The sequence below is a fragment of the Haliaeetus leucocephalus genome, unplaced genomic scaffold (genome assembly GCF_000737465.1).
Source record: "Haliaeetus leucocephalus isolate CR32 unplaced genomic scaffold, Haliaeetus_leucocephalus-4.0 Scaffold384, whole genome shotgun sequence".
In the NCBI taxonomy this organism is placed as follows: domain Eukaryota; kingdom Metazoa; phylum Chordata; class Aves; order Accipitriformes; family Accipitridae; genus Haliaeetus; species Haliaeetus leucocephalus.
In genome coordinates, this window is record NW_010972820.1 from 1,915,743 (window position 1) to 1,943,723 (window position 27,981).

At 39.3% G+C, this 27,981-nt stretch overlaps 1 protein-coding gene across 1 annotated transcript; it reads left to right on the plus strand.

Annotated features, from left to right (window-relative positions):
• Window positions 1–27,343, plus strand: FHL5 (four and a half LIM domains 5). The gene is made up of 6 exons (XM_010573343.1): window positions 1–26; window positions 18,200–18,370; window positions 20,569–20,743; window positions 23,127–23,296; window positions 25,434–25,620; window positions 26,823–27,343. Exons 2-6 carry the CDS (start codon window positions 18,212–18,214, stop codon window positions 26,972–26,974), a joined length of 843 nt encoding a protein of 280 aa, XP_010571645.1. The 5' UTR covers window positions 1–26; window positions 18,200–18,211; the 3' UTR covers window positions 26,975–27,343.
• Window positions 27,344–27,981: the final 638 nt, after the last annotated feature.

Consider the following 27,981-nt stretch of genomic DNA (forward strand, 5'->3'; position numbering starts at 1 on the left):
CCAAGAGAAGCAGCTTAAAACCAAATGTGAGTATTGAGGTTCTTTTCCATTATTCCTTTATCTGCTAATGTTTAAATGTGGTAGTATACAAGGTACCTAACTTAACATTTTGAGCAAGTAAGCAGGAACTTTTTTCTTCAGACAAAAAACTGCTAATGAAATTAGATGAAGAATTCTATACACATCAAAAGTTTTTTATATTCTGTACCAAAAGAGATGCCACACCTTTTTTGGATGCAATTGTTTTCATGTTATTAATTGGCTCACTCATTAATTTACAAGGAAGATAGTTTGGGGTTTCCTTTGTAATGAAATGAGGATTAATTTTGTTTACTCCAAAGAACAAGCCAACAAAAAAAACATTTGCTGTTTGCTGTGACATTTGAATCACTATTTTTGTCTCTTAGCAAGCTTTCATAGCTATTTGCTATTGCAAGAAAACTTTCTACATAGTAGCTTTTCTAATAAGGCAAGTCACTTGTTTCTAGCATAACTAATTTTAACACCTAACGTGGACTGTTCTTGCTTTTTTTTTTGAAGTAAAACCAGTTTCCAAGCTGGTGTTTATAGCAATATTTTGACTTGTTATAAAAATCAAGTATCACCTTCAGATTCTCCCTCTGTAAGACACTTTGTTTTATCTTTTAGCTATCACATTTTTAGGATCATAATTTTGGTTTGGAATTTGAAGGGAAAGAGTAGTATTGAAAGGGTATACCACTGTTTATTGAAATGGTGCTGGAAATGTCTGCCTATGTTGCAGAATTAAAAAATAAGTATGGGTAAGCATGGAAATATTCCTTAAATTAAAGACTATGTATATTAATTGTACAGCTACCTGATTTCATAATGGTATTCTTTTTGATAATGAGATTACAATTAAATTTGGACAAAACTGTCAAATATCATTTCCATTTCAATAATATGAATGTTTTAAAATATATTTCTTTAACCATCCCTATTTTCAAAAGATCTGGTTTTATATCTGGAGCTCGGCACAAATCTCTTACATTTAGAAAACACATTTCAGATGCCTTTTTTTGTTTGTGGTTGATATTGTCACACAAACTGAAGAAAAATATGGGTGAAAAGTTGACATTTCTGGAGTATTTTAGCAGAACAGGCTGTAACAGATTTAATATATTAATGTTATAACAGATTGCTGATGGTCTTGCCATGTAATTTTATTGCAGTTTCACAAAAGTCACTTTGATTCAAAGTTGTGTAATGGGTAGAAACTTAAGATGGCATACTAACCTTCTTGTAAGATTAGAGCAAAATGAAATCAAAAGCTGCTTGAAAGAGATTCCGATCAGTTCTGACCTATGGTATCTCCAGGTTATTTGCAGGCAGTCATATTTTATGAAATGTCTATTTTTGGTTGACTTGGTAAGACATATGTTCTGTGGGCTATATAGCAATAAGCCCAGCTTTCTTCTTTTCTATCCATATCTGAGTTTCATTTCTCAAAAAAAAGTTTAAAACTTTTAGTGTTACCTAACCACGCACAGCCAGAAAGAAATGTGAAAATTTTAACCAGCATGCTTCCAAATGTCAAGCCCAAAATCAGAGGGTGAAATTCTGACCCTGTTCAAATGAGCAGCACTCCTGTTGACTAAACAAGCTCTAGATGTTGTTCAGGCTTTTAGATCACTTGGGGAATAAAACTGACCTGAGGTTTTCTGTACACTTCCCTACCAGTTAAGAGTCAGATGATGTCTTATGGCTAATTCTAGGATGCTCATAAAACTAATGATTTCCAGTTCAGCTATTCTATTAAAATCTCTAGAGCCCCAAGTTTGGAAGTTGGCATGGCAAAATGCTGCTGATGCTCCACTTGCACTCTTGCAACAGAATTCATTCTTCTGGGAAGAGAGCACGCAGCTCTGCTGAGAAAGGAGGCTGTGAACTCCTTGTTTCATATATTTGTATTTTCCTGTAAAATGGAAACAGGATGAAATAAGGATGGTTTTGTTGAAATATGCTAACATTACTCCAAAAACACTGAACTGATGTATTAAAAATAAGTTAATAAAATTCTATAGCAGAGATGCAGTGAGGGATAAGACTGTTAGAAAGGCTAAGTAATGTCCCTTGGCTGCCACTATAATGATGGCTAATTTAAGTTTCTGCTGGGAATCACCCTGCAGAGGAATTTATCTGTCTCTTTTAACTATAAAAAGTGCCTTGTTCATTAGCCTCAGTAGGCTTAGGTTAGCTTTTGTGAATATCCCCGTTCTTCTCTGATATTGTACAGTACACATCAACTATCATCTCTTCGTGTTTCCCTTTCTTAGGCTGAGTTTTCTTTGATTCTACTTCATTCAAGTTAGTAGGTTACTTTTCTTCTCAGCCATGGTTGCTTTTGACTTTGAATTTTTCTAGGTCCGCGTATAAGGACTGGTAGATTCTTGCACATCTCAGCATATTATGGATAATGGATCTGAACAGGCTGCCCTAGTTCGTTGCTGGCCTCACGCTCAGATGCTTTATAACTCAGAAAAATATTCATTTTCTTGTGACATGTCTTTGTGCGTACATACAGAATTGATAGAAAGAATGACCTAGTGACAGAGCGTGGCATAGTTGTTGACAGAGCACACATACAGGAGACCAGAATTTAGTCCAGAGTGACCTCCAGCAAGTTGTTCTGTGCCTCAGTTCCCCATCTGTAAACTGGGTTTGCTACACTGGGGAGAAAAAAATGAGTTAAAACAATGTTATCCAAAACTGTCTGGAAACAACCCAAATTCACTGGAAAATCCTTCATAATTAAGAACTCTCTCAACCACTGTAGTCCTGAGAGGTTTGACACAAAACTGGAAAAATTCCACCCAGAACATTTTGCGTAAGAATATTAATCATAACCTCAGAGTCATTAAGGACAATTGCAAAGTTCACAACTGGAACATTTTGTTGCTTCGGCTAATTTTGGAAGTGCTTTCTACCTCTAGCACTCCAAGTTGACCACCTGGCAACCTTCATATGGTGTTTTTAACTATCCCGGGCCAGTGCCACGGACACAGCCTGGTGAGCAGACCCATCTAGTGGCAAAGGCGTAGTGATTGGCTTCTTTTCTTCCTACTCCTCCAGGTTTGCTCTCTGACCTTGAGCAAGTCAATTACTTTGCTTTGACAAGTATTAACCCTTCCTGTAGACAAGTATCTCACAACTGTGTTTTAGGATTATTGTTGTTAGAAAAGCATTCTGAAACCTTTAAAAGAAGTCTGTAAAATACTTCAGAGTATTAGGTTATAATTCTATTTGTCAGAAGCCGAGAACAGTATTAGGCTGTAAATCTATTTATCAGGAGCCCAGTCTTCCTCAAGTGAGCTCTTCAAGTTTCAAATTCAGCCACATCATGATTCATTTATGTATTATAACATGCAAAATTGTGGCATAATTAGAGTTCTGTGAGTCTGGAATTCTATTTGCATGAAAAAAAAAAAAAAGGAAAAGATTAGAGGAAAAACTGTTTCATGCTGATCTTCTAATTGTCAATCTTTGTTTAGTTTGGTGCTTGAAAATTGAAGAGCATTGAGAAACATTTCAAATTAAAAGCTCAAAACATTTTGGGGTTTTTTTTACATACAGTAGCAGAATTCTTAATTTGTTTAATCACTTGCTTAGACTTTTTACTGAAAACATTTATCAAATTTAACATAAATTAGTAAAAAGGACTTGAATTGTATTTATTCCTTAATGCAGTTTCTGCTGCTGCTTACCATTCTCCTCCTCAAACTGACCTTATCCCTGACAGCTGGTCGGAGTTATGGCCTCTGAGCATCATCCCGTACTGAAACCAGTCCATTCCATTCTAGGTTTGCAAAGATTGTTGCTACGTGTCAGGTGTCACATCATCACTTGAATAGACTTTACCAGTTTCAGTGGACTCATTGTTCCACAATATCCTTGAGTTAGCATGTTCTTAAAATGTTCCTAAATGTTAGAAAGGAATTTCTTCATTCTTACCTAATTTCTTCCAGAATTCTAAGACTTTACTGATGGATTTTATTTGTCTGAGTCAAATGTCGACTGTCTTGGGTGTTCAGATAAACTTTAGCCCTAATTTTCCTTCAATCAGAATAGGGCAATCCTACACTGGAACCAGCTTTTAGATAGCATGTATTTATAATCATAGAAAGAAATCCACTCTGAAAGTCATAGTGCCAAAAAAAAAAAAAAAAAAAAGGACCTTTTCACATGCCAGGACATTACAAAAATCCCAGCAGGGCAGTAACTGAAGGGTCAGTAACCTCTCATCATAATAAAGAAAGACAAAATACCATGGTATACTCATTGCAGGGTCTAATTTTAAATCATAGCCACTTTTAGGAAGATAGACTATGTTAAAATAGAAAGAAATACGTTTAATGTCTGGCACAGAGATTTTAAGGCTTAAGGGAAATTTTAGGATACCCAGTCACATTATTGTTCAGCAGACCTTATCTCCTAAGTAGGCAGAACAGGTAACGTAAGAGGCACAAAGATTTCAAGTACATGGCAAAGGTCACTGGCAGGACATGAACAGAACCTGGGGCTGAGTCTCCCTGAGGGCCGGTCAATGTTGCTGCTCACGGGACATGAGGATTGAAGATAAAACAGAGTTGATGCCATGAGATACTCTATCTTGTTTGACAGGACATTATCTACTCAACTACTCAGGACTCAAGAGATCTTCAATTCACATTTTTTTTCTGGGTAAGGGATGATGCACAAAGCCATGTATTTAAAGAAAAGAAAGAAAAACAACAAAAACCACACAACATTGTTTTCTATACTCATCCTAGTAACACTCCATTATTTTTCCTCTCCGGTAGAGGACAAAGAAGAAGAAGCTGAATACCTCCACTTCTTGCCCTGTCTCCCATCAGCCCCACTCCTAAAGGAGTTCACTGCTTTCAAAAGTCCTGTTGTCAGCTGTCTTCTAGAACTGAGCTTTTACATTGGGAGTCATATATCCTTTTGCTATGTTGGAATGAAATGTGGTGGTTTATTATCAACAGAGAATATAGGACATGCCATAAAAGAATGTGTATATCTGAATATTTTACCTTTTTTTTCCCCCAGCCCAAAGACCAGCAGCCTGCCCTTCATGCACATGCATAGTTAAACTAACAAGGTTTTCTAGCTCTACAGTACGTTTAAAACAATTACCGGGCAGAAAATAAAAGGAAAAGGTCTCCCTGCTCTAATTCCACATCTTTGGTGAAATACATACACAGCCGAATTGTACTAGTTTGTTACTGCAGCCTTGGAGCAGATGTTGAGGCTTTGGAAGTGAATTGTGCCTAGCGCTCCCCAACAGATATCAGGACACCAATTCTAACATGCAGAGTTAAAAACCTAATCCGGAAAATATTAAATCACCTAATTTGACATCTGTGAATTGAGTGAAAGTATTCAGCTACATTAATTTACATACATATGCAAGTGTTCCTGGGGTCCTATTCTAAGAGAAGACAAAGCAAGCGTTCATGTAACACTTAGGGGGAAGCAGAAGGAAGTTAAGTAAGTCTGCTTAAGAACACCCACAGTGTCTTTTCATGTTGGTTCGTTGTTGTGCCCTTTCCTGGAAACCTTTCTTGCCCTCCGTCTCATTTGTATTGTATAACCAATTAATTACCGTAAAAGCAGTAGAATACAATGAGTGCCACATCTTTCAGGTTTTCTTCACCAGATTAGACCTTTCATGGTCTGTCCACCTAGCAGAGGCAATATATGCATGTTTTTAATGTGGCTGTGTTATCTGTATTCCAAAGACAATGCAATTGCAGAGGATCATTACTGCTAGGTTATAACAGCAATACCTACTGTGTTAATTGTCAGTAAAAATCCAGAGTACATGGGTAGTCCTTGCTTTGAGATCTAGCTCTACTCAATGTTTCTGCCCATTCCTTCTCTCCTGGATCCTGCCCCTTGGGACTGCCCATCTTGAAGCCTGTTTTCCCTTGGGAAGGTCCGTGGAGGTCCATCATGGAGTTCCTCTGCACGAAGAAGAGACTGCCACACCAATGGTCACCCTAAACAGCTCACATAATGTGAAGGGAGGGTATATATGCTACATTTGCTGTTGCCAGCATTTCTTAGACTGTATACAGCAGTGGCTTCGCAAACAATGATTCCTGTGGGCGTAATAAGCAGTCCAGGGCTTGTCTGCAGAACCAGATCATCTCTGTTGTCAGTGGGAAGTCTGGTAAGGAGGTGGCAGCCAAGACTGATGGAACTCTGCAAGCAACAAAACAAATCTAAATACCTGGGAACAATGATAATGGAAGTAGGGATCTTACATACCGATACCCCTTACAGTAGCCTTTGTTTTTTCTAAGTCTTGTGGTTTAAGCCCAGCCAGCAACAAAGCACCACACAGCCACTCACCCACTCCTCTCCCCTGGTGGGATGGGGAGAATTGGAAGAAAAAGGTAAAACCTCATGGGTTGAGATAAGGGCAGTTTAATAGGACAACACAAGGAGAAAAGAAGTAATAATAACAATAATACTAGTAAAAGAATGTATAAAGCAAGTGATGCACAATGCAGCTGCTCACCACCTGGAACCCAATGGTCAGCCCATTCCTGAGCTGTGGTCCCCTCTCCGCCCAGCCCAGCCAGCTCCCCTAGTTATATATATGGTATCAAACATCCCCTTGGCTAGTTCGGGTCAGCCTTTCTGGCTGTGCCCCCTCCCAGCTTCTTGTGAACATTAACCTGCCAAAGCCAGGACACCAAGCTGTAATGCCACCTAGCTCATGACAGTCTATTAACAGGGCTGAGATCAGAAATCTTTAGATTTGGTTCATTGTGATAAGGTGACATATTTTTATTACAAAAGTGCTGCAGCTTGGTTTATTTTTTTCCTCAGAAAACTAGGTCAGGTTGGCACAGTGCAGTTGGGAGAGAAAAGGAAAAGGCTGTGCCGCTGCAGCAGATGCTTTATTACCACTTGGGGGTTTTATGTGTGGTTTTGGGGGAAGGAGGCCTTTTTTTTTTTAAAATAGGGTAATGAAAATCCTTTCCAATTTTAGCTTGCTGTTAACATTGCTGCTACTGCTCATCTTTTTCTTATTGCTCATTTTATTTCTTAATGCAGTTCTAAAGTAGGTCACAGGCTTTTAAAGAACCCAGCTAGAAAAAGTTGTACTGCATAGTCAGTTGTAGGGTTTGGGGTTTTTTTAAAAGGATTTTAATTCATGTGATGTGCCCGTTCTCACAAGGCACAGTACTCTTCATCCGCCATTCTGATTGTGAAATAAAATGTAAGGGTGAGGGAAATCCAGTCTCTGCAGTTGATGCATCTGCAAAGACAAGAAATAGCCTATTTTTTATTAAGATCTTAAAGATTGCAGTCAGCATCAGCGTTGCCTATTGAAGCTCTGTTACTTCTTGTTAGTGGCAAGGCTGTTCTGGTTCATGGTCTGTGAGCACTTTACTCCCCACCGTATCACAAGCATCATTTCCTATCGCTATTGTTTTCCCTAGGAAAACTTTCAGTCCCAAAGGCAGGCTCATGTCATTTTCAGGTAGACGGTGTTCCGGCCCGGTGGTGTTAGTGTATTGCTAAAATGCTGCTGTTTCCTTGGCGGACTTCTGCTCAGCGGTGCAGGCACCGTGGCTTTAGTGCATGGCATAGAGGGGAATCGGGAGGCAGATGTTTGATGTGCAGATGCTGCGCTAGCAGAGATCGCTCGGGAGTGCTGCTCTGATTTGCACACCGGGGGTGGACTCACTAGTAAAAGTCGCAGATCAGGACTTCAGCACATATCTTCATTTGTGACTTTCATTTTCTTCTTCTTTTAGCACTTTTTGAAGTTTTTTCCATGATTAGGGGATGGTAGGTGAGGGTGGAAGCAGGAAAGGGGACTGGAAAAAACAGGCAGAAAGGGTAATGGGGAAGGCTTTGTATTCATTACCAGAGATCAGCTGTGACCTCGGTGATCAGCTCTCATCTTGACCAGTTCCAGCCCCAAATATTTAATGTTTCTTTTTCTCTTTCAAAGACATTTAGTGCTTGCTGGGTTTTAGGTTGATAGATGGAAAATACATTAATATTTCCGTGCAAGTACAATATGTTAATCTCTACATTCCCACCATTTTAACTGAAGAAACTGTAACCCAGCATAAATGTCCTTTTGCTACCAAATTTCTTCCCTCAAAATGAGGTCACTCTAACTCAGATTCATATCTTTTTTCCTAGGATAAAAGTTAGCTATAAAATTGCTCCTTCGAATGAAATTTTTAACTTTATATCAAAAATGAAATTTCAATTTTTACTAGAAATTTTTCTGTTGAGAATTTAAGATCTATTTTTACACCAATATTTTTCAGTCAAATTTCACTTTTTTAAACCTACTTTTCTAAAACAAACTGACATTTTCCATGAAGTGGGTTTTTTTTTTAATTCACAAATATTTTTTATTAAAATACATCAAAATTTTAAAAATAAAAGCGTTAGAGCATTTTGGATCAAGCTTAGTGGAAAACTCCTTTTTCTTCCAAAAATACCCTGATGCAATAACTTTTCTTTTAATTTATATTAGTTTTGGAAGCTTATAAATGCTGAAGTTTCAGAGCATGAATTTAATCCCCTAAAAGGGATTAGGAAACTTTCCTCAGGAGCAGGTTGTTGCCTAGCCATCTCTTGTAGGGTTTCTTGCATCTTCCTTAGGATGGTTTTGCCTGCTGAACTGAAAAAAAGGATATGTACAGTTATAGCCATTTTCCTTCACATAGTCTTTAAGTCATTGCAAAAGAATTTTTAGATCTACTTTCCCTGCTGAGTCCTGGTAAGGAGTCTATTTAGTGTAGATGTCAGTGCCCCAAACTCTCCTTTATTCCTTGTTCTGTACAGGGCAGTGGCTGAGCAGAGCACTGCCTGCATTTCCTTCTGAGCCAAGTCATCGAAATAGCCAAGGCTACTGAAGACATCCAGACCTTTACATCTCTTCTGTAGTCTGGTCTGTAACAATTAACACCAGCGTAAAATTTAAAACGATCAGTGAGGAAAAGGAGTTTTGACTTGCACCAGCGTGCAGCTACAAAAGAAACAAAATCTTCTTTACTGTGGTAAACTGGATACCACAGACAAGCCGGTAACTCCTTTCCATCAAAAAGGGCCCAGCTTTTGGGCAGTACTCATATCTAAGTACTGGAATGGTTGACTAAGGACATATTGATCATGTTTCACACTCAGTGACAACACAGAAAATAATATCTGTCTCTCTTAATTTCACACATGGCTGAGACTTGAGAATGCTGGAAGTGATTTTTCCCTGTGGAAATGCTGAATTTACTGAAATTGGGTTTTTCTTTGACAGAAATTACCTAGAATCACTAGTTTCCTTTGCTCTTTCCTCTGTAACCAAATTCGTGCAATTGCACTGAATGTATTTCAGTTTAAAAAGATTTAGAGACTATGTTTACCAGATTTGAAATACCAGGAAACATTGCAATTAATTGTAATGAAGAACCTAATTGCTTATATGCTTTTTTAAAAGCCACTTTTTTATTATCTTTAAAAATATCTTTCAAAGTCTGTGCTCCAAGGATATAGGCAGCAAAACTCTAAAGCATGCATTCAGCCTCAAGCATGTAAATGTTACAGCTGAAAGCAATAACATTTCTCATGTGTTTAGACTACGTGCATGTCTAGCTTAGTTGGGGACTCGCAACAAGTCATTTACAGGAGATCTGTTTTGTTGTTGTGGGAATGACCCCACTCCTGCTCAAATGCCCAAAAGGGAATACTGAGGTTTTGTGGATTCTTTCACCCTCCCTCTTTTATCATTCAGCAGTGATAAACCTTTCTCTGGTCCATCACCGAATGGTTGAGGTGGCATGGGACCTGCGGAGGTCATCTAGTCCAACCCCCTGCTTAAGCAGGATCACCTAAAGCAGATCGCCCAGGGCTATGTCCAGTCAGGTTTTGAGTATCTCCAAGGATGGAGACTACACAGCCTCTCTGGGCAACCTGTGCCAGTGTTCCACCACTCTCACAGTGAAAGGATTTTTTCTTCTGTTGAAATGGAATCCCTTGTATTTCAGTTTGTGCCTGTTGCAGAGGGTAGCGCTGAGAAGAGCTTGGCTCCCTCTTCTTCCTTCCCTCCCTTCAGGTATTTGTACACATTGGTGAGAACCTCTCTGAGCCTTCTCTCCTCCAGACAGAACAGTCCCAGTTCTCTCAGCCTTTCCTCACAGGAGAGATGCTCCAGTCCCTTTGTCACCTTTGTGGACCTGTACTGAACTCTCTCCACTAGCTCCATGTCTCTCTTGTACTGAGGAGCCCAGAACTGGACCCAGCACGCCAGATGTGTCTCACCAGTGCTGAGTAGAGAGGAAGGATCACCTGCTGGCAAAGCCCTTCCTAAAGCCCCGCAGAATACTTTTGGCCTTCTTACCCGCAAAGGCACGTTGTTGGCTCATGTTCAACACGGTGTCCACCAGGACCCGCAGGTCCTTCTCGGCAAAGCTGCTTTCCATCTGTTTGGCCCCCAGCATGTGCTGGTACCTGCAGTTATTCCTCCCCCAGAGGCAGGACTTTGCAACTCCCCTTGCTGAACTTCGTGAGAGCCCTCTCACCCAACTTCTCTAGCCTGGGGAGGTCCCTCTGGATGGCAGCACACCCGTCTGGTGTATCAGCTACTGCTCCCAGTTTTGTGTCATCTGCCAAATAGCTGTGTGTATACTCTGTCCCATCTCCAGATCATTAATGAAGTTGTTCAACAGGGTTGGTCCCAGTGACAACCCCTGGGGTACACCACTAATGACATTACTTTAAATTGTCTCCTTTAACATTGTGTCTAAGAGTCACTAATGATTTCTCATCCACATTTAGGCTCATGGCTGCTTTGCTTTTGGAACTTGGGCAGCTGAAGCTAATCAGTTTAAACCTGTCTAAATGTCTTCTAGGTATATAACTCACCAGCTAATTTGGGTATATTTTTTCACACGGTCCTTTTGTACCAGATGCAATCCTCAAACCTGTTTTATGGTTCAATATAAAGAGTGTGACTGAGAATACTGCCAGGGTTTTACATTAAAAGGTACACCAATGCACAGCTGAAATATTTCATGGCTTCATTTGATTCTATAAATCTGACAGTAGTCAGAAAAGAATGAGCTCCATAATGAACACAGGATAAAATTCTGGCTCTACCAGACTATGTGAAAACTTGTAAAAAATGTGGGTAAGAATGATTTCAGAAAAATAAAAGAAATTATCTAGGCCATAGCATTAACCCTACTCTTTTTCATGTACTGCTGCTGGTGAAGATATTGACACCACCCAGGAGTCTGAGCAGATGAAAAGGTTTTGTGTTCCTAGGTAATAGCTTGGGAGAGACTTGAATCGATACTGAGCACTCCAAAGACAGTTTGTCTCTACTTAAACACGGAGCTGCGTTACTGACCAGCAATACTGCTGATCAGCTGAGCTTGTTGTGTTCAGAATAACAGGGCCAGTTATTCTGGAGTGGAATCTCTGGGCACCAGTGTAGTACTTGTATTAAATGATGAATTGCACTCCCTGCCTCTCACGTGTTGATTCATTTTAAAAAAAAAAAATCCAGCAAATAATCTAGGTTTAATTCTGTAGCCAGTTAGCAACTTTTCTGTCCCCTTCTTCCACAAAAACCAGCTTTCAACTACTACATTAGACATGCTTATTTCTGACCTCTAATTTCTCTGTACAGTGGGTTTGCTGTAATGGTAATTCTTGAGCTTCACTAGCAAGGCTCGCAATAGAGGAAGAATATCCATTAGGAGAGATGCATACAGAGCCATTAATTTGAATTTTGCCAACTAAATCGCTCAGGCTGATCTTGGTAGCAAGTACAAGTTGTATTGGACAAGCTGGATGCTGCTGCTGAAAGTTCTGTGGATGAATCCATGATGAGTGGTGTCCCTCAGGGGTCCATACTGGGAGCAGTACTGTTTAATATCCTTATCAATGACATAGACAGTGGGATCGAGTGCACCCTCAGCAAGGTTGCAGATGATACCAAGGTGAGTGGTGCCATTGACATGCCTAAGGGACAGGATGCCATCCAGACCTGGACAAGCTCGAGAAGTGGGCCCATGTGAACCTTGTGAGGTTCAACAAGACAAAGTGCAAGGTCCTGTACCTGGGTCAGAGCAACCCCTGGTATCAATACAGGCTGAAAGATGAAAGGATTGAGAGCAGCCCTGTGGAGAAGGACTTGGGCGTACTGGTGGATGAAAAGCTGGACATAAGCCAACAATGTGTGTTTGCATCCCAGAAAGCCAACCATATCCTGGGCTGCATCAAAAGAAGTGTGACCAGCAGGTCGAAGAAGGTGATTCACCCCCTCTGTTTCCCTCCGGTGCGACCTGACCTGGAGTACTGTGTCCAGCTCTGGAGACGTGGACCTGTTGAGCAGATCCAGAGGAGGGCCACAAAAATGATCAAAGGGATGGAACGCCTCTCCTATGAGGAAAGGCTGAGAGAGTTGGGGTTGTTCAGCCTGGAGAAGAGAAGGCTCCAAGACCTTATTGTGGCCTTTCAATACTTGAAGGGGGCTTACAAGAAAGATGGGGACAGAATTTTCAGTAGGGCCTCTTGCAACAGGACCAGGGCTAATGGTTTTAAACTAAAGGAGGATAGATTCAGACTAGCTATAAGGAAGACATTTTGTACGATGATGGTGATGAAACATGGGAACAGGTTGCCCAGAGAGGTGGTAGATGCCCCATCCCTGGAAACATTCAAGGTCAGGTTGGATGGGGCTCTGAGCCACCTGATCTAGTTGAAAATGCCCCTGCTCATTGCAGGGGAGTTGGACTAGATGACCTTTAAAGGTCCCTTCTAACCCAAACTATTCTATGTTTCTATGATTCTGTGAATTAAAGCAAATACCTAGCTTGCTGTAGAGGCAATGGGGCTAAGCTATTCCAACCCACTCTGTAGCTAGTAAAGAGAGTCTGAGGGACATAGGCTAGTCAAGTCTTTACTGCAACATCATTTCTGTATGTCTGCACCACTGCGATCACTTAGTTGGGGTACTTTCACTGCTCTAATTTGTCCTAGTTTAAAGTTTAGGTAAGTAGTAAATTAAGCTGTACTGGAATAAAGGAAGAATTTAGATGACTACAACAACATTTGAGTTTGCATGGTGTAAAAAAAGCAGACAACAATACCAATTAAGGTTAAAATTACAGAATTCCTGAGATGCTCGATCCCCTAGTTAAGCCAGAGTTCTTGTTCTTTTTGCTTGTAGTCATAGGATGTGTAAACACGGTACAATGCAGTACGGTGTGGTTACCAGATCAACATCTAAATGAGCTGCTTTGCCTAGACAGTCCACCAAAACTGTATCACTTGTGGACCTTGAAGCACTACAGTCGTGTTGCTACAGAACCATCCTGGTTGGCATCCATCCTGCATCAGTAAGAGCTCTGCACCCACTCAGATGCTTTCAGGACCTGACTTTGTATTACTGTGCTGTGCCACAGAGATAAAACAGCTTGTTCAAAGTTAGCACCCGTATCTCTGCTTTCCTGTAGGTACTTGTTTTGACTTGATCTGTAATATATGCCCCTGGTTCCTATTGCTTCTCTAGCCATTTTTAGTAGAGTAAAAATTCTAGTATCCTTAAACACTCAGGTATAACTTAAAGGTATCACTGGGAAACTTGCAGTTACTCTAAGGGAGGGAAGAGACAAAGCAAGGGTATTGCCAGTGTTTTGAAAATACATCATACATTTAACTTGTGGGTTGGGGTTTTTTTGAGGGGTCAGGACTTTTATTAGGTCTAGTCACAATAAAATAACAGATTTCTGGGGTGTAGCAGGCATCCAGAGAAATCAAGAACCTGTGATCTCTGAAATAAGGAAAAATTTCCTTGCAGAACATTGTTAAAAACTTTTATTTATAAAATAATGATATTGTTAGAAACTTTTCCTAACAATTTTATTGTTAGCTTTGTAATGCAGTTGTAACTTTGAGTCACTAATGTATGTTGCAAATGTATGTGATTAATTGTTCAGCAGTTCTCACAAAAAAAAAAAAATAGGGAAAATGAAGTCAGCAAATTCATACAAATAAGTAAAAATATGTTCCAAGATGAAAACATGTACTTACCTGAAAATAAATAAGTACCTGGGATGCCTTGCAGGGGTGTCCCCCTTGTAGTAGATCAATTTGTTTTTCTTATCCTTCAGTGTTGTTGCAATGATTTATTTTGCCACCATTTTTCTTTCTTTATGCTTCTCTTAATAGACAGCCTTATTCCAATCATTGTATGGTCTTAAAGAAAAAGATGATGCAGTTCAAGGGCAGGCTTATTTAGATCAGGAAATAGTCCATTAGAATTGCCATAAAGCAAAAGATATCATATTTTTACATGTATGTATATACCTACATGCATATGTATGTTAATTCCCATCTAAGTAGTATTAACATTTCTGGGCTTTTTATACTTATATAACACAAGGAGGATTAACATACATTTATAGAAAATGTAAAGATAGTTTTTTAAGAGATATATTAACATTGTGGCTGTGCTTTTTAGTGTCAGTGAGAAAACAAGCATTCCTTTCCTGATGGTTCCACATTTATCAGGTTTCACAACTTCACAACCATTTTCTTACAGCTCTCTTCACTGGAAGTCTTCTGGTGCTCTGCATTTTATAGGAAACCATTTGACTCTACAGAAAGTCCCTCTTCTAATTTGTTGTAGCTAAATTCTATCTTAATCTGCTGGAACAGCAGGCAGACTAGCCAGCTCTGTTGTTTTATTTTCATCTGCTTTATAATTCATACCATGAGACTGCTGCATTCTTGAATCTGACCCCAGGGACTCGCAGTTGCAATATCCTCACATCCTTGGCAACATCTCTCTGCACCCCCTTGGAATATTCTAACACTATAAATGATACCACGTATCCGTGCCTACTAGATACATAAAAAAACAACAGTATTTAGCTTTGTTCCAATTTAAATAGCAAAAGCCTCTTTTCCCAAGGAATGAAGACATCACAGTCTTTCCCTGTGCCTAGGACACGAGTTAGCAGCTGGAATGCTGGAGTCAGCGTTTCATTCCATGAGAGTGAACAGTAACAGACCTCCAGAGAGTTCTTAACTGACCTTCAAAACACAAAGTCTAGCTTCCAGCAAACTTAAAGTAAACATATTTCTCCAGAGATTAGGATCAAAGCACAAGAAAAACATTCTACTAACTACGTGGTGCTCATACCATTACTTACTTATTGGAGCAAGGGTAAATGGTGCTGGGGGAGACGAGATTCACTTTTTTTGTTGCATTGTCTAATGGTAAAAGTAGTTCACAAAGGTTACCCAGACCTTTGCCAAGAGATTTGCAAAAGTCATGATTCTTTTTCATACCATCACTTCTTCATTCCCAAACATGATCTTATATCATCACGGTCAAACTCTGAAGACTTTCTCTGAAGCAAAACTTTGGACACCCCCCAGGCTTTGACTCTGGTCTTGGGGATACCCTTTAAATGTTCTCAAGCAACCACTATCATCTGTAAAACAGGAGTGATAGCACTCCCATATGCTCCCACATCCATACAGATTTTTAGGAGGATAGCTACATTACAAATAAGGAAGTTCTGAGCTATTACAATAGTGAGTCTTCTTTGTGCACATAACCTGGGCTTACTGGAACAAATTGGTTTCCTGGGGAAAAACAAAAACAATAATCAAGAGAACCACTGTTTAAGAAAATTTTGGGGTATGCAGAGTTTTTGATAACTTAAAAACCTGTCGCCATTCATTAGAATGAGAGAACAGAGATGTATCTGCAGATATCTTAAGCTATTTGTGGTGAGCTTTGTGCAACAAAAAGCACTATAAGTAACATAAGTTCTTCATGCATGCCCTGTTAGGATTTCACTGTTGCCACTTTTAGGCTGAGATGAAACTGTGTTAGGAAGCTGGGGTACTGATTCAGCAGGGAGAAGATCAGAAAGGTGGTTCACTCAGGGTATCCTCAGATGCAGTTCATAACTCTAATTGCCACGAAAAAGGAATGAAAATTCCTCTGAAACCCAGTCTTGAGGCTATCCTACAACCTTGAATATGTAGCCCAGTTAACCACAAACATTCCTTGATTGTCTTCCTAGCCACCAATTTATACTGCTTCCCCAATATAGAAGAAAATGAGCAAAACTTAACCTTGGTTTTGGTGATGACTATGTAGTGATTGTGCACTAAATGCACTGCGCTGTGTCTGGTTTTTATATGTCATGTTGTGTAAATGTACAAGCTGATGGATGTCATTTTCTTATATACAGGGGTTCATTCAATTCACATTCAACTCTCTCTTTGATCTTAAGGAAATGGAAGTCAGCTTCAAGCCCTGTTATACTATTATTCCAAGGATATCACATAAAACACATCTGTAATATTTTTTATGCAAGCACGTTTCCCACTGATCTGAGTTACAGATTGTTTGATTTCCTTACTACACCCTATCTTGGCTAGCACAAAGTTTTAGGGCAGTCGGAAATACAGTAAATCAATTCAGCTCAGAAGATTTTCAATTTACAGGAACAAGTTTTCCATAGCTTGTGCCAAATGATCAAGTTATTACTTTTGGTCTGAAAAAAGCATTATAGTCTCTCTCCCTGCCCCCCTTCCACTGTCTTACTACTATCCCTTCAGGAATAGATTAATAAGTGCCTGACTTTATGCACTGGTGCCAGTGGAGACCTGCAGTAATTGTTCTTTCTCATAGTTCAAACAATCATTTTGGATTACATCTCACAAAGCAGAAACCCAGAAAAAGATGAAATGCCTTTTTAAAACTGAACCATGGGTATAAGACAGGCAGTGAGTATATAAAAACAAGTATGAGGGAGTAACTCTAAATGGACTAGATGTAAGCTCTGTGATGGTTAAGCACTCCCTCGAATCTTGTTCTTCATATGCTGCTCTTCCTTACTCTCAGGCTTTTTATCTGTTTAAGATGAAGTAATTTGCACTGTTACACAAAGTGCAAAGATTTCAGCTGCCCAAAGTCACTGATACTTAAATATTTTAGGAGACCTTTCCTGGTTGTTCTCAAGTCCTCTAAAATTTATGATTGCTGGTGCTGGCTGCAGCTACACTCAGCAGGTTTAATGAAGAGGGCAAGCCAATGAGTCCAGCAGATGTTTCTGGGTTTGCTTCACTGGGAACTTTCTGGATTCTTCTTCCTTCATTCCCAGGAATCAAGACCCAATTTTAGCAAAGTGCTGATGATCCAACCAGCAACAAGACTGAAATAAGTCTTGATCTCCACAATCCTTAAAATGTTCAGCATTGCAGATCTATAAGCAGCTGAGGTTTGGATGCTTATTCAAGCCTCTTTAGCCTGGAAAACTGAAGGATGGGAAACTCATACAATTGGCTCTCAATAGGTTTGTGGTATTTCCTGCACTTGTCTGGCACAGAAATATAATCTATCTCACAGTATTTTGGCACTGCCAACATAGAACATGGCAATAAAGAAATATGTAAGAAAATTCCAATAACAACAAAGGAAACTTTCTTTGAGTTATGATTTAGTTTATTTGTCTTTATATTTTGTTCTTTTGCTATCCAGGGTTATTTGTGTCATCTTACATTGCCACCAAATGTTAGCAGCACAGCTGGAATTATGCAGAGAACAGCCATATAGCTTGGGGTCCCTTGTCTTCCTTATGTTTGGTCAGGTAGATGTGGGGGTATTTTGAAAAAGAAGGAATAAGCAGAAAGACAGGAATAGCAAGAGAAAGCCAGGAACACACTACAAAGTGCTTGCCTCTTCTCTTTGGCCTTTTAATTCCCCAGTTGGTTTAATTTTTGAACTATTGCTTCTATCTCCATTCCCTGATTTCTGGATAAACCATGCCTCACAATCCACTACATAATGCTCATAATGCCAGTAGTTGTACATACAGAACATGAAGACGACTTTATTTTCAGGTATCTGACCTATCGGTGTAAGTACCACTAGATTAAGCTGAAGCAACTTTCTTGCTCCCCATTATGTAGGTATCACAGTACACAGTATATGTTGGTAAAGACTACCATTTCACTATAGAACAGCCCAGCATTAGAAATCCAGGGCACTGCAAACGACCAAGGAATGCCTGTCCTAGCTTTCACAGGTAAAGCAGCATTACCTATTATTTGAGCAAGCAAATGGTCATCCACAGAATTGCATGATTTTTCCATCTTTCCAGATCACGTGGAGAACCCCACCAGAATGACCAGCAATCACACAGACTGTCATTACTGCCTGCAGTCTCTTCATGGAAGAAAGTATGCATTAAGAGAAGAAAACGCTTATTGTGTTACATGTTATGACAGCTTGTTTGCCAACCCCTGTGAAGAATGCAAGCAACCTATTGAGTGTGATTCCAAGGTAAAAATTTAGCTTTCACTTCTTGTTCTTTGCTAAATTATACACAAATCCCATTTCTTTAAAGGCAGAGTCTTTACCCAGCCCTCTGCATATCCCTGTACCGGTGAAGAGACCTAAGCATAGCCGTTGTACATCCACGCACAGCAGAGAGAAACACTGCTGTTTTCCCAGAATAGGAAAGGTCCAGATTAGGAAATGTGCACATACATATACCTCAAACATATGTCAAGGCTGTGTTGTATGTGTGGACCATAACTAGATTCCCTCCTTCACCTCCAATCACTTGCTGGCTGCAGAGACTGCACAGTGCTTGAGGGATGGTAGGGTGCAGGTATAATTCAGTGGACCAGATTGAATGAAACTTTGGAATTTCTTCGGTATTTCCATTGAAACAAATATTTTCAGTATTGGATAAATTACTTTTACTGTAGGTGTTGACATGCAGATGCCAAGCTGAAAAGAAACCATGTTTATAATTTGTAAATTATTCTCTCTGTCTTTTGGAAATGAAGTATATTTTTATTTTAACTTAGTTCCATCCTTACCTTGCTCATCTCACAGATGGCATGTTAGTGGCAGTGTTTCTGAGCTTGGCTTTCCTTTCACCTCTCCACATTTTTAGAATAAAAATTAATAATACGAGTTCCTCTGTGGTCTTTGACAAGGTTTCCAGTACCCCATACTTCAATTTAAAGCCTGTACACTTGACTTTGAATTTTAAGTTCAGAGGAAACCTATCAAAATGCCTTTGTTTTGCCAAGTTCAGTATGTAGTGCTCACCTTCTCCCCATGCTCACTTTGCCCACATTCTTTTGAAATAAAAGGTCAGAAAGTTATTAAAATAAGCCTCTCGGGAGGCCTCCCCGGCCAAAGCACTTCATGGTTTTCAAAGCACATTGTCTGAGTACAGCTCAGTACTGTAAAGGAATCATCCAATGAAAATGCTGATTTGGATGAAGACACTTCTCAAACTCTCATCATCATTTTTCAACAGCAAACTTGTACACATAGCACAAAGCAAAGTACACTACCGATGTCAAAGATCATTAACAAAAAGTCATGCCTTTGGACTGAGTGGAAGGAAAAACTGGGAGAAAAAAAACAGGAGTAACAAGAAAGGAGTGCAACACGCTAGAGTCGGCTAGAAAAGTGGCCCATGGAGATCTACAGCTGGTTGTCCCACCTCTGCCAAGGTGCTAGAGCTTGGCTCTCTTCCTCTCCTTCTTACCCAGTCTTTGCCTCAGGCTGCTCTGGGATGATAGTCTAGGTTCAGAGTGCTAACTAAAGCAAATGAGAGTGGTTAGCGCTCAGCACCTCCTGAACTGAAGCATGGTATTTATTTTATTCTTAGTACTTTAAAGGGTGGAGACCTGACAAAGGAGAAAAATGAGATTGGATTTGTGCCCTTTTGTGCTTCGTACTTATAAAGGAGACCGGGAAGGGTCTGGTTTATTTTTTTAAGGTGGGGGCTTTTTTTGGAGGTGCATTTTTCCCTTGCTTTTTTAACCTTGGAAAAATAAAATCTGCTGTTTGCTCTTTTTTTGAATTCTTAGCTGAGGTCTCATAGATATACTGTTAGCTTTTTCATCCCCCTAAGCCTGCTGAGTCTTAAACAAACATTTTTCTGCAAGTTTTTAGGAGGAGTTATATTAGGTATAAACAAAAGCAATGATTTTTTAATAATCTTCCTAAGAACCATTTTATTCTCAATGAGATTTTAATTGCTTGTTTTCTGCAGTAATATGATCTTTCTTTAGTGTTGGTTGTGTCAGTGGAAGAAAAAGTAGTAACATTAAAAAATACATGAGGTTCATTTCAAAGTCTGTAGAGAATGCACTTCTTGGCAGGTGGCCTGCGCACATTAAAAATGTTGATCACTTATTTCCCCTTAAAAGCCAATGGTAAAACATCAAACGATTCTTCCAATAAAAACATATCTCTGATGTTCCATAAGGAAGGACAATTGCCTGTGCCTAAGCAGTTCCTAAAGGCCTCTGCCAGAGATCTACAAAATATACCAACACAGTGACACTGAGTACTTATATCACCTCTGAGCACACCTCCCGCCAGACACACGTGTCACCCCTTCAAGTCGCCATTGCAACGCTCTCCATTTTTCACTTTATTTCTGGGAGGAGCTGAGGGATAAAAACACTGTAAAGCAATGTGTTCATTAACACGAACTTACTTTCTCAAAGGATCTGGCCTACAAAGGCCGCCACTGGCATGAGGCGTGTTTCAAGTGTGCCAAATGCAGTCGCTCGCTGGTGGAGAAACCATTTGCCGCCAAGGATGAGGTCTTGCTGTGTACTGAATGCTACTCTGATGAGTATTCATCTAAGTGTTTCCACTGCCGGAAGACCATTATGCCTGGTAAGACAACAGGGACCCTTTGGTGAAAAATGGAACTGCATTTTTAGTTATAACCACAGCCTTGAATAACCAAGCTACAAGTCCTTGACTTTCAGAACAGCTTTCAGGAGACAACTACTACTTCGTGTGTAGTACCCTCCCGGCAGTGAAGAGAGGGCAGGCAGATACTGCTGGTCTAGCACTGACAGGGCTTATGGATCCTTATAAAGAATATCAGAGTTCAAGATAGGGTAAAATGTGGTCGTGTTGAGCCCTTGATTCTGCTGTAGTTCTTAGGAAGCATAGCCTGCTGTGAGTGTAGGTAGACAAACAGAGCTATCGTTAGCAGGAGTGCCAGATTAGACAAGACATCTGCGTTTTCTGTCTGTCACATTGACCAGACCTTGAGTTCATGTTCTTTATACCATTTCTTTCAATCAGAAATATTTTTTGTTTAAACTGTCAAAACATGGCATTCTACGTTCAAATCATTATCAGCATTTTTACTAAAAAGAATACATTTGTGTTTACGATAGGTTTATTTCCTGCCATTACCAAACTTGAAAATTCTGCACTTTCCACTAAAGTGCTTCTCAGCTTTTGGTCGTGTCTGTTCAGGACATCCTCTAGGCCTTCCATTGCTATCACACCAGTAAAGTTCATACAGCAGAGAGATTGCCTAAAAGCTGCCTCTCCAGAGGCATCTAAGAGAAGCCACAGCACCGTATGTGGCAAAATGAAGCAGCTTGCTTAGGAAAGTGGGTCCCTAACTTTTGAAACAGTGAGCTACCCTCAATGCTTGAACTTTTTTACAGATCACATGTGTAATTCCAAATACCAGCTGCAAACTCTCTGCCATGGCCTCATGACTACTAGTTTGGGAACCTTTGGCCAAGGACATCAATAAATTTGGCAGTGACATAAGAATTTTATTTTTCAGTAAATCTTAGTGCCAAACAATAAGGTCTGGGCTGTGCAGAATTATTGTCTTAGTATAAATATTAGGTTACTGATGTTGTGGTTCAGCCTGTAACATTGATTTGTTTTTTTACAGTTTATTTCCTTTTCATTACAGATAAAAGCTGTATTAGTGGAAATAACTGTAGCAATATAGTTGTGTTCAGTTTAAGGATGATACACTGCTTAAATTTTATATAGTTTTAAAAAGTGTTGTCTAATAGGCACATCTTACTAGATGTGATGAGAATAGTACCAGAATATACTTGGGTTTGCATTATTATCCTCTGGTGTATATCCACCTTGCAGATTTTGCCTCAGAGTCTAGGAGACTAAATCCTTGCAGCAAGTGCTGAGGGTGGGAGTAACAGTGCAAATAGAGAACTGGCATGGCATGGGAATGCCAACCAGTTTCTAAATCATTAACTTCTTTGTCATCAGCTTGCTAGCTCTGTGTTGAAAAGACCCAGTAGGCAAAGACAGTGAAGTCAGCCTTCTGGTCACTGGGAGGAAGCTGCAAACCTTTAATGTTTAAATTCAACCAGTAGTTTCTCTCTCCACTAGCCCCACAGTCCAGGAAATAGGAATTGCGGGATTAATCAGTTATGTCAGCAATTCTCTTCTTCATGTGGAAAGGACAGCAAAGCACCTGGCACCTCTCTTTGCAGTCTGATGCTACCAGCAGGGGAGGAAGTTGTGGCGGAGAGTCACTGGAAAAATTGTTCTCAGATGCATGTGCATATCTTAGACTTACCCATCGACATTAAGATGTACAGGGCACCTGTACACAGAGCTAAGAGCTCTGAAACTCCTCTGGCAGACATTTAACTGAGCGACTTTCAGTCCTTGCGCTGTATCAAAAGCACCTAATTAAACATGATAAAAAGAACTTGATCTAGGACTGAAATGATGAGCTATAGGAAGAGGCAGCGTAGTGTGCTTTATCACAGGAAAGATATTTACTTTTAAAAACTTGCCAGCTTAAGCTGAGTAAGATAAATAAGGCATTTACAGGTGAAGGAGCCTTAGTTTAAGGAAGACAAAGGGCAGGACATTAATAGATGTACTAAACAGCCAATAAATTAATCTTTAATTTATAAAAGTGCTGTGTACCTGAACATTATCACTGAGTTGGCTGGCCTGAGAGAAACTCTGAGCAACTGAAGCATATCACAGAGAAGTAACCCTAAAAGATTCATATAAGGAGATACTCTAAAAATCACAGCTTAGGCAATTTAGCACGTCTTTTGCCAGGTGATCATATGGCACTGAATGCATTCTTGAAATTTCAAGTACATACTTAGAAACTCTATTCAATTGAGGATAAGTGCTTTCTTGGGTAATCCAATACTGAGATACAAGATTAAAAACAAGAGTATTCCCAACATTTAAAACTTAACATTACAAGGCTATATCTGGGTGGATTTTTCATTTTGGGTTTTTGCAGGTTCCCGTAAAATGGAATTTAAGGGAAGTTCCTGGCATGAATCCTGTTTCGTTTGTCAGTATTGCCGGCAACCATTGGGAACAAAACCATTGATCACCAAAGACAATGAGAATTACTGCGTGCCCTGTTTTGAGAAGCAATTTGCTCACCATTGCTACTCTTGCAAAAAGGTAATGTAACATACAATGAAAAAATTGCCCTAATGAGGCAACATTGTTCATGGGGGAAGTGGCTGGATCATGTAAAATGTCTGGTGAACTAAAAGTAAGAGCAGAGTCTTCCTTTTGGCATCTGACACTGAAAGCCAACTGCGACAGTGTCTGCTGTCCCCTCTAGTTAATATTAATCTAAGCCTGATTATATTTGAAATAAACTTACTGACCAAAACAAATACTTTGGGGTTCTTTTGTTGTTGATTGTGATTTTTAACAAAGGTTGAGTTTTTCACTGAAAGTTACGTAAAAGCCTTCTTTCCTGATAATCTCTGATTTTGCCTTGATAAACATGCATCCCTTTCCAACATTTTGCAGATATATTCACATGCATAATAAGCCACCTAAGCTAAGCAAAGCATTCACAGTCTTGCCTGTTTTTTTCTTGAAATATATCAGGCAATAATCAGACTAAGTAATATTCAATTATGATAATACTAGTCAAGAGTCCCACTGTTTCAATACATGATGCTTCCCCTGTAGGTACCAGAAAGCTTGATTTCAAATTACTTTTTCTTTTTTCCCCCAAATACAAATAAATCAATTCATCCCTCCCTCAATTTCTCGTGTTTTAGAATTGTCTCTGGTTGATGAAAACACTCAAAGTATCACACTATTCTAGTGTGATACTGTTCTCTAGGGAAATGTTTTAATCTGCTTTTTATGGTAGAATTTAACTTATTTTTTAGTACCTTTATCACTCTGGAAGCAAGCATGATTTTTTTTTTTTTCATTTAATGAAATAAGTTATAATTTCTGTAGTTATTTAACATTTATCTGTAAACCTCTACCTCTAACAAAAGTTTTTAATTTAAGAAAAATCTGCTGCCTGTTTTTTTCTTCAGTAGTTAAACTTTAGAAAGTACTTTTATATATTCCCATGTCTCTACATCTAGCCTCTAATTTGCATTAAATGATCACATGGCAGATATAGTATTTCTGCTCTATGTTTATTAGAGGCATTGAGGTTAGCAGCACTTATGTGAAATAATCAGGATTTGCTTCTTAAAAATTCTAGGGATGCAAAGAGGGCCCCTACATAATAGCTAAAATAATTTTACTACTTAAACTTGCATCAGTTTCCATAAACAAAAATTGAGACCAAAGAGATTAAATTGTCAAACTGGAGTCTTGAATTTTGTGCCAGAGATATTGAGATTTTAATGGAAAAGCAAATGAGAGTTAGTAGTAGCCCAATACTGGAATGCTAAGGGGATCAGGAACTACTTAATTTTTTTAATTGCCTGACATCACCCAGTATTATTCTTTATTTCCTTGAAACTGTATTCCCCAGGGAAATTTGATGGTGCCACTATTTTTACTTAATAAGTTTCTCCAACTTTTTCTCCTCCTTTTCTAACTGTATTCATCCATTTGTTCACTGTCGTGCATGTGACTTGACTGTAGAAACACTATCTTACAGTTCATCTTTATCTCTGCAGAAATTTCTCTGCACAGTCTCTCACAGCTTCTGTGAAACCAGCTCTTTACCACACAAATGGAAGCGATAGAGCAACTGGAAATTTCCCTCTTCAGAAATAACCAGTAGAGAGCTATGAGTTGCAGGGAATGAGAAGTTTGATGACACTGATAAACACCATTTTTTCTTCTGACAGTGTAGATCTCCTTTCTGTCTCACTTCTGCTTCTTTACTGTCTTTCTTCCTACTTAAAATACTGTTTCAGTGGTGAGACAGCAAAATGCCAGTTCCAGTTGGACATTAGCCATAATTTCAGCATGGATTTTCTCATCCACTGTCCATCACTGAGAATTTGTCTTCTGAGAGCATGCCTGATGCTAAGCTTTTTTCCACATGTATAGTAGAAAAAATTTCATAAGAAACTAACCTGTTTATTACAAACCATGAGGTTATCCTGTGAGAGAAAATTGAGAATAACAAACCAGTGGCATGTTCAGCTCAACTGCAGTTAGCCGGTTTGATGTTCCAGATGAAAAACAGTTGACGTGACCACACTCTCTTCTCTTGTGCATATGGGAAGAGAGGGAAAAAGTGGAAGGACTTATCAAGGATTAGATAATCCTTCATGTTCACACCTTTGTTTCATTGCTCTGTCCTTGTTTGTCAATGCATTAGGTAATAACTTCTGGGGGAGTGACCTACGATGACCAGCCTTGGCATAAAGAATGCTTTGTGTGTGCTGGGTGTACAACCCAGCTGTCTGGACAAAGGTTTATTTCCAAAGACGAGTATCCATACTGTGTAGACTGTTTCAGCAAATTGTATGCCAAGAAGTGTGCTGCTTGCAAAAAACCTATTACAGGTGAGTCTCATCTTACAAAGGGGACTAGACACTGATGAGTCATCAGTCTCCTCTCAAAGCAGACCTTTACTTTAGAAAACAGCATTAAAAATAGTCCCATCATAATGAAAGACTGAAGGAGTTAACTACTAGAGAGACACTCTCTCCATCACATGTAACATAGCTTGTTAGGACATGCTGATCACATGTGTTCCCTAACTGCTGAGGAGTTGTTTTTATGTGCCGAAATGTTCCTCCATTGTTTGATTTAGTACTTTCTGCACTATAATTCATGCTTAAGAATAAAGGAAAAGGCACTTTTTGACTCTTCCCATGACAGTACACACAAGTCCCTTGTGTCTGTAATTTCTTCAGCTTTGTTTTTAAATGCAAATGTGATCAAACTGGACATGAATTAACTGCCTGCTGGTAAGGCACACCTGTCCAATTAGAAAGCTTGCCAAATGCAACAAAGCTCTATTGCATGCATCCTTGTGTACTTAGATGATTTATAATTAGACATATATGTCATTAGTCTATGATAGCTGAAGTTTTCCGAGAGCATTTGCTGGTGTTCTGCATTGTAATTCTATTATGTGTGGACTCAGCTGTTGAAAAGTACTGCCTGATTGTTACAGGTGCATGCTGCATGTGTAAGTGGACAAAGAAAATTATGAATACCCAATCAAATGGGCATGGTTTTACAAAAAAACCCAAAACAAATAAAAAAACTCCAAAACAAACAAACAAAAAAAACCAACAATACTTTATTTCAAATACTCATGCTAGGAACTCCATGATCTGGTAATTTCCAAAAGACTCCATCTTGAAGAAACTTAGGTGGAAACAATTAAGTTTCACTCAGCATTCTATAGAAACTATATGTATCAACACATTGCAAACAATTTTCATGAGAGTTTGTTGGAAAGATCAGCAAACCTGAATGGACATTCTGATAAACCCATTCTGTTCAGAGTTCATAACCGGATATGAAAACAAGCTAGTGACTTGTGGCTTTGCTTAAAATATTTCTCACTGTATTTAATGATAAAGTTTTTTTCAATTCAGCCAACAAAAGACATTTCAGACTATGGATTTCTATTTGTTTGTTTGTTTGCTATATGAATGACAACCTGATCACACATCAGAAAACAATCTGTCGTGTTTCTGAACTATGTCCAGAAATACTGGATTCACACCTTCTTTCTCATAATCTCTTTCAGCTCTCGGAGGTGCCAAATTTATCTCATTTGAAGAGCGCCAGTGGCATGGAGAGTGCTTTAAATGCGCAAAATGCTCTGTCTCGCTGGTGGGCCAGGGATTCCTCACTCGGCAGGATGATGTCCTTTGTCATGAATGTGGCTCTGCTTTATAGTTCTGTGGAGAGCTCTACAGCTGCATTATTCTCGCTCTGTAACGATGTACTTCATTACTCTGCAGTAAGAAAACCATATAAAAGGTATAACACTTATTTAGTCATTCAAGTAACTTTCCAACAGCAGTTTAATTCTATCATAGCTCTCAACTGCTTATAAAAGAATTTAAACAGCCCCATACTGGTTAAGAAAATAATGCAGAAAAGATTTGTATATATTTTAAATCTAACTGCAGTGTGTTTCTCCTTGTAACACAGTGCACTCTGCTGTTAGAAGCTTAAAAATTTACATTTCGTCGCCCATGAACCAAGGCAGATGATTGTGAAAAGTCTATATGGCATATGACTAATGATGAGGCATCAGCACTGTTTCGCAGATGCAGACATTGGTGTGGAAAGCTGGGCATGTGCATTTTTCTATTGGAGCATAATATTGATGAGGACAACTTGTAAATATCAACTCCCTCCATACTTTGGGCAAAAAAGCTGCTGACAAACCAGGCAGAAAGTGGGAGGAGGGAGTACTTCTACACAGAGGGCCACCGAGTCAGAGAGGCCCATCCCAGGGCCAGATAAAAGGAAAAAGGGTGATTTTCCTCTCCTTACTGAGATTGCTCCTCAGAAACAGTCTTTAGTCACCCAAAAAACTTCATGACAAGTCCTTTCCCAAAATTGGTTAATTGTACTTAATTTTTCAGGCATAACCACTTTAGAACATAAATAAACCCACATTTTGAACTACTGTAAGAGGTAAGGATTGGCCAAGATTGGATAGTGCTGATGTACACTTTCCCATAGCTAATATGCCTTAAGACTCTTGTCTCCTTTGTCCTCACTAGACCTTCAAATACATGCATAAAATATATATTTTTATTAGTAGACACAAGAGCCAACTCATACTTGTCCCTTTAACCTTGTACTTTTCCTCCCCTCAAAACCTGTTTGCCAGCAATCAAAGCACTGTTAATGGTCTTAGCATTTACACCCTGCTAGGTCCTTTATTCACA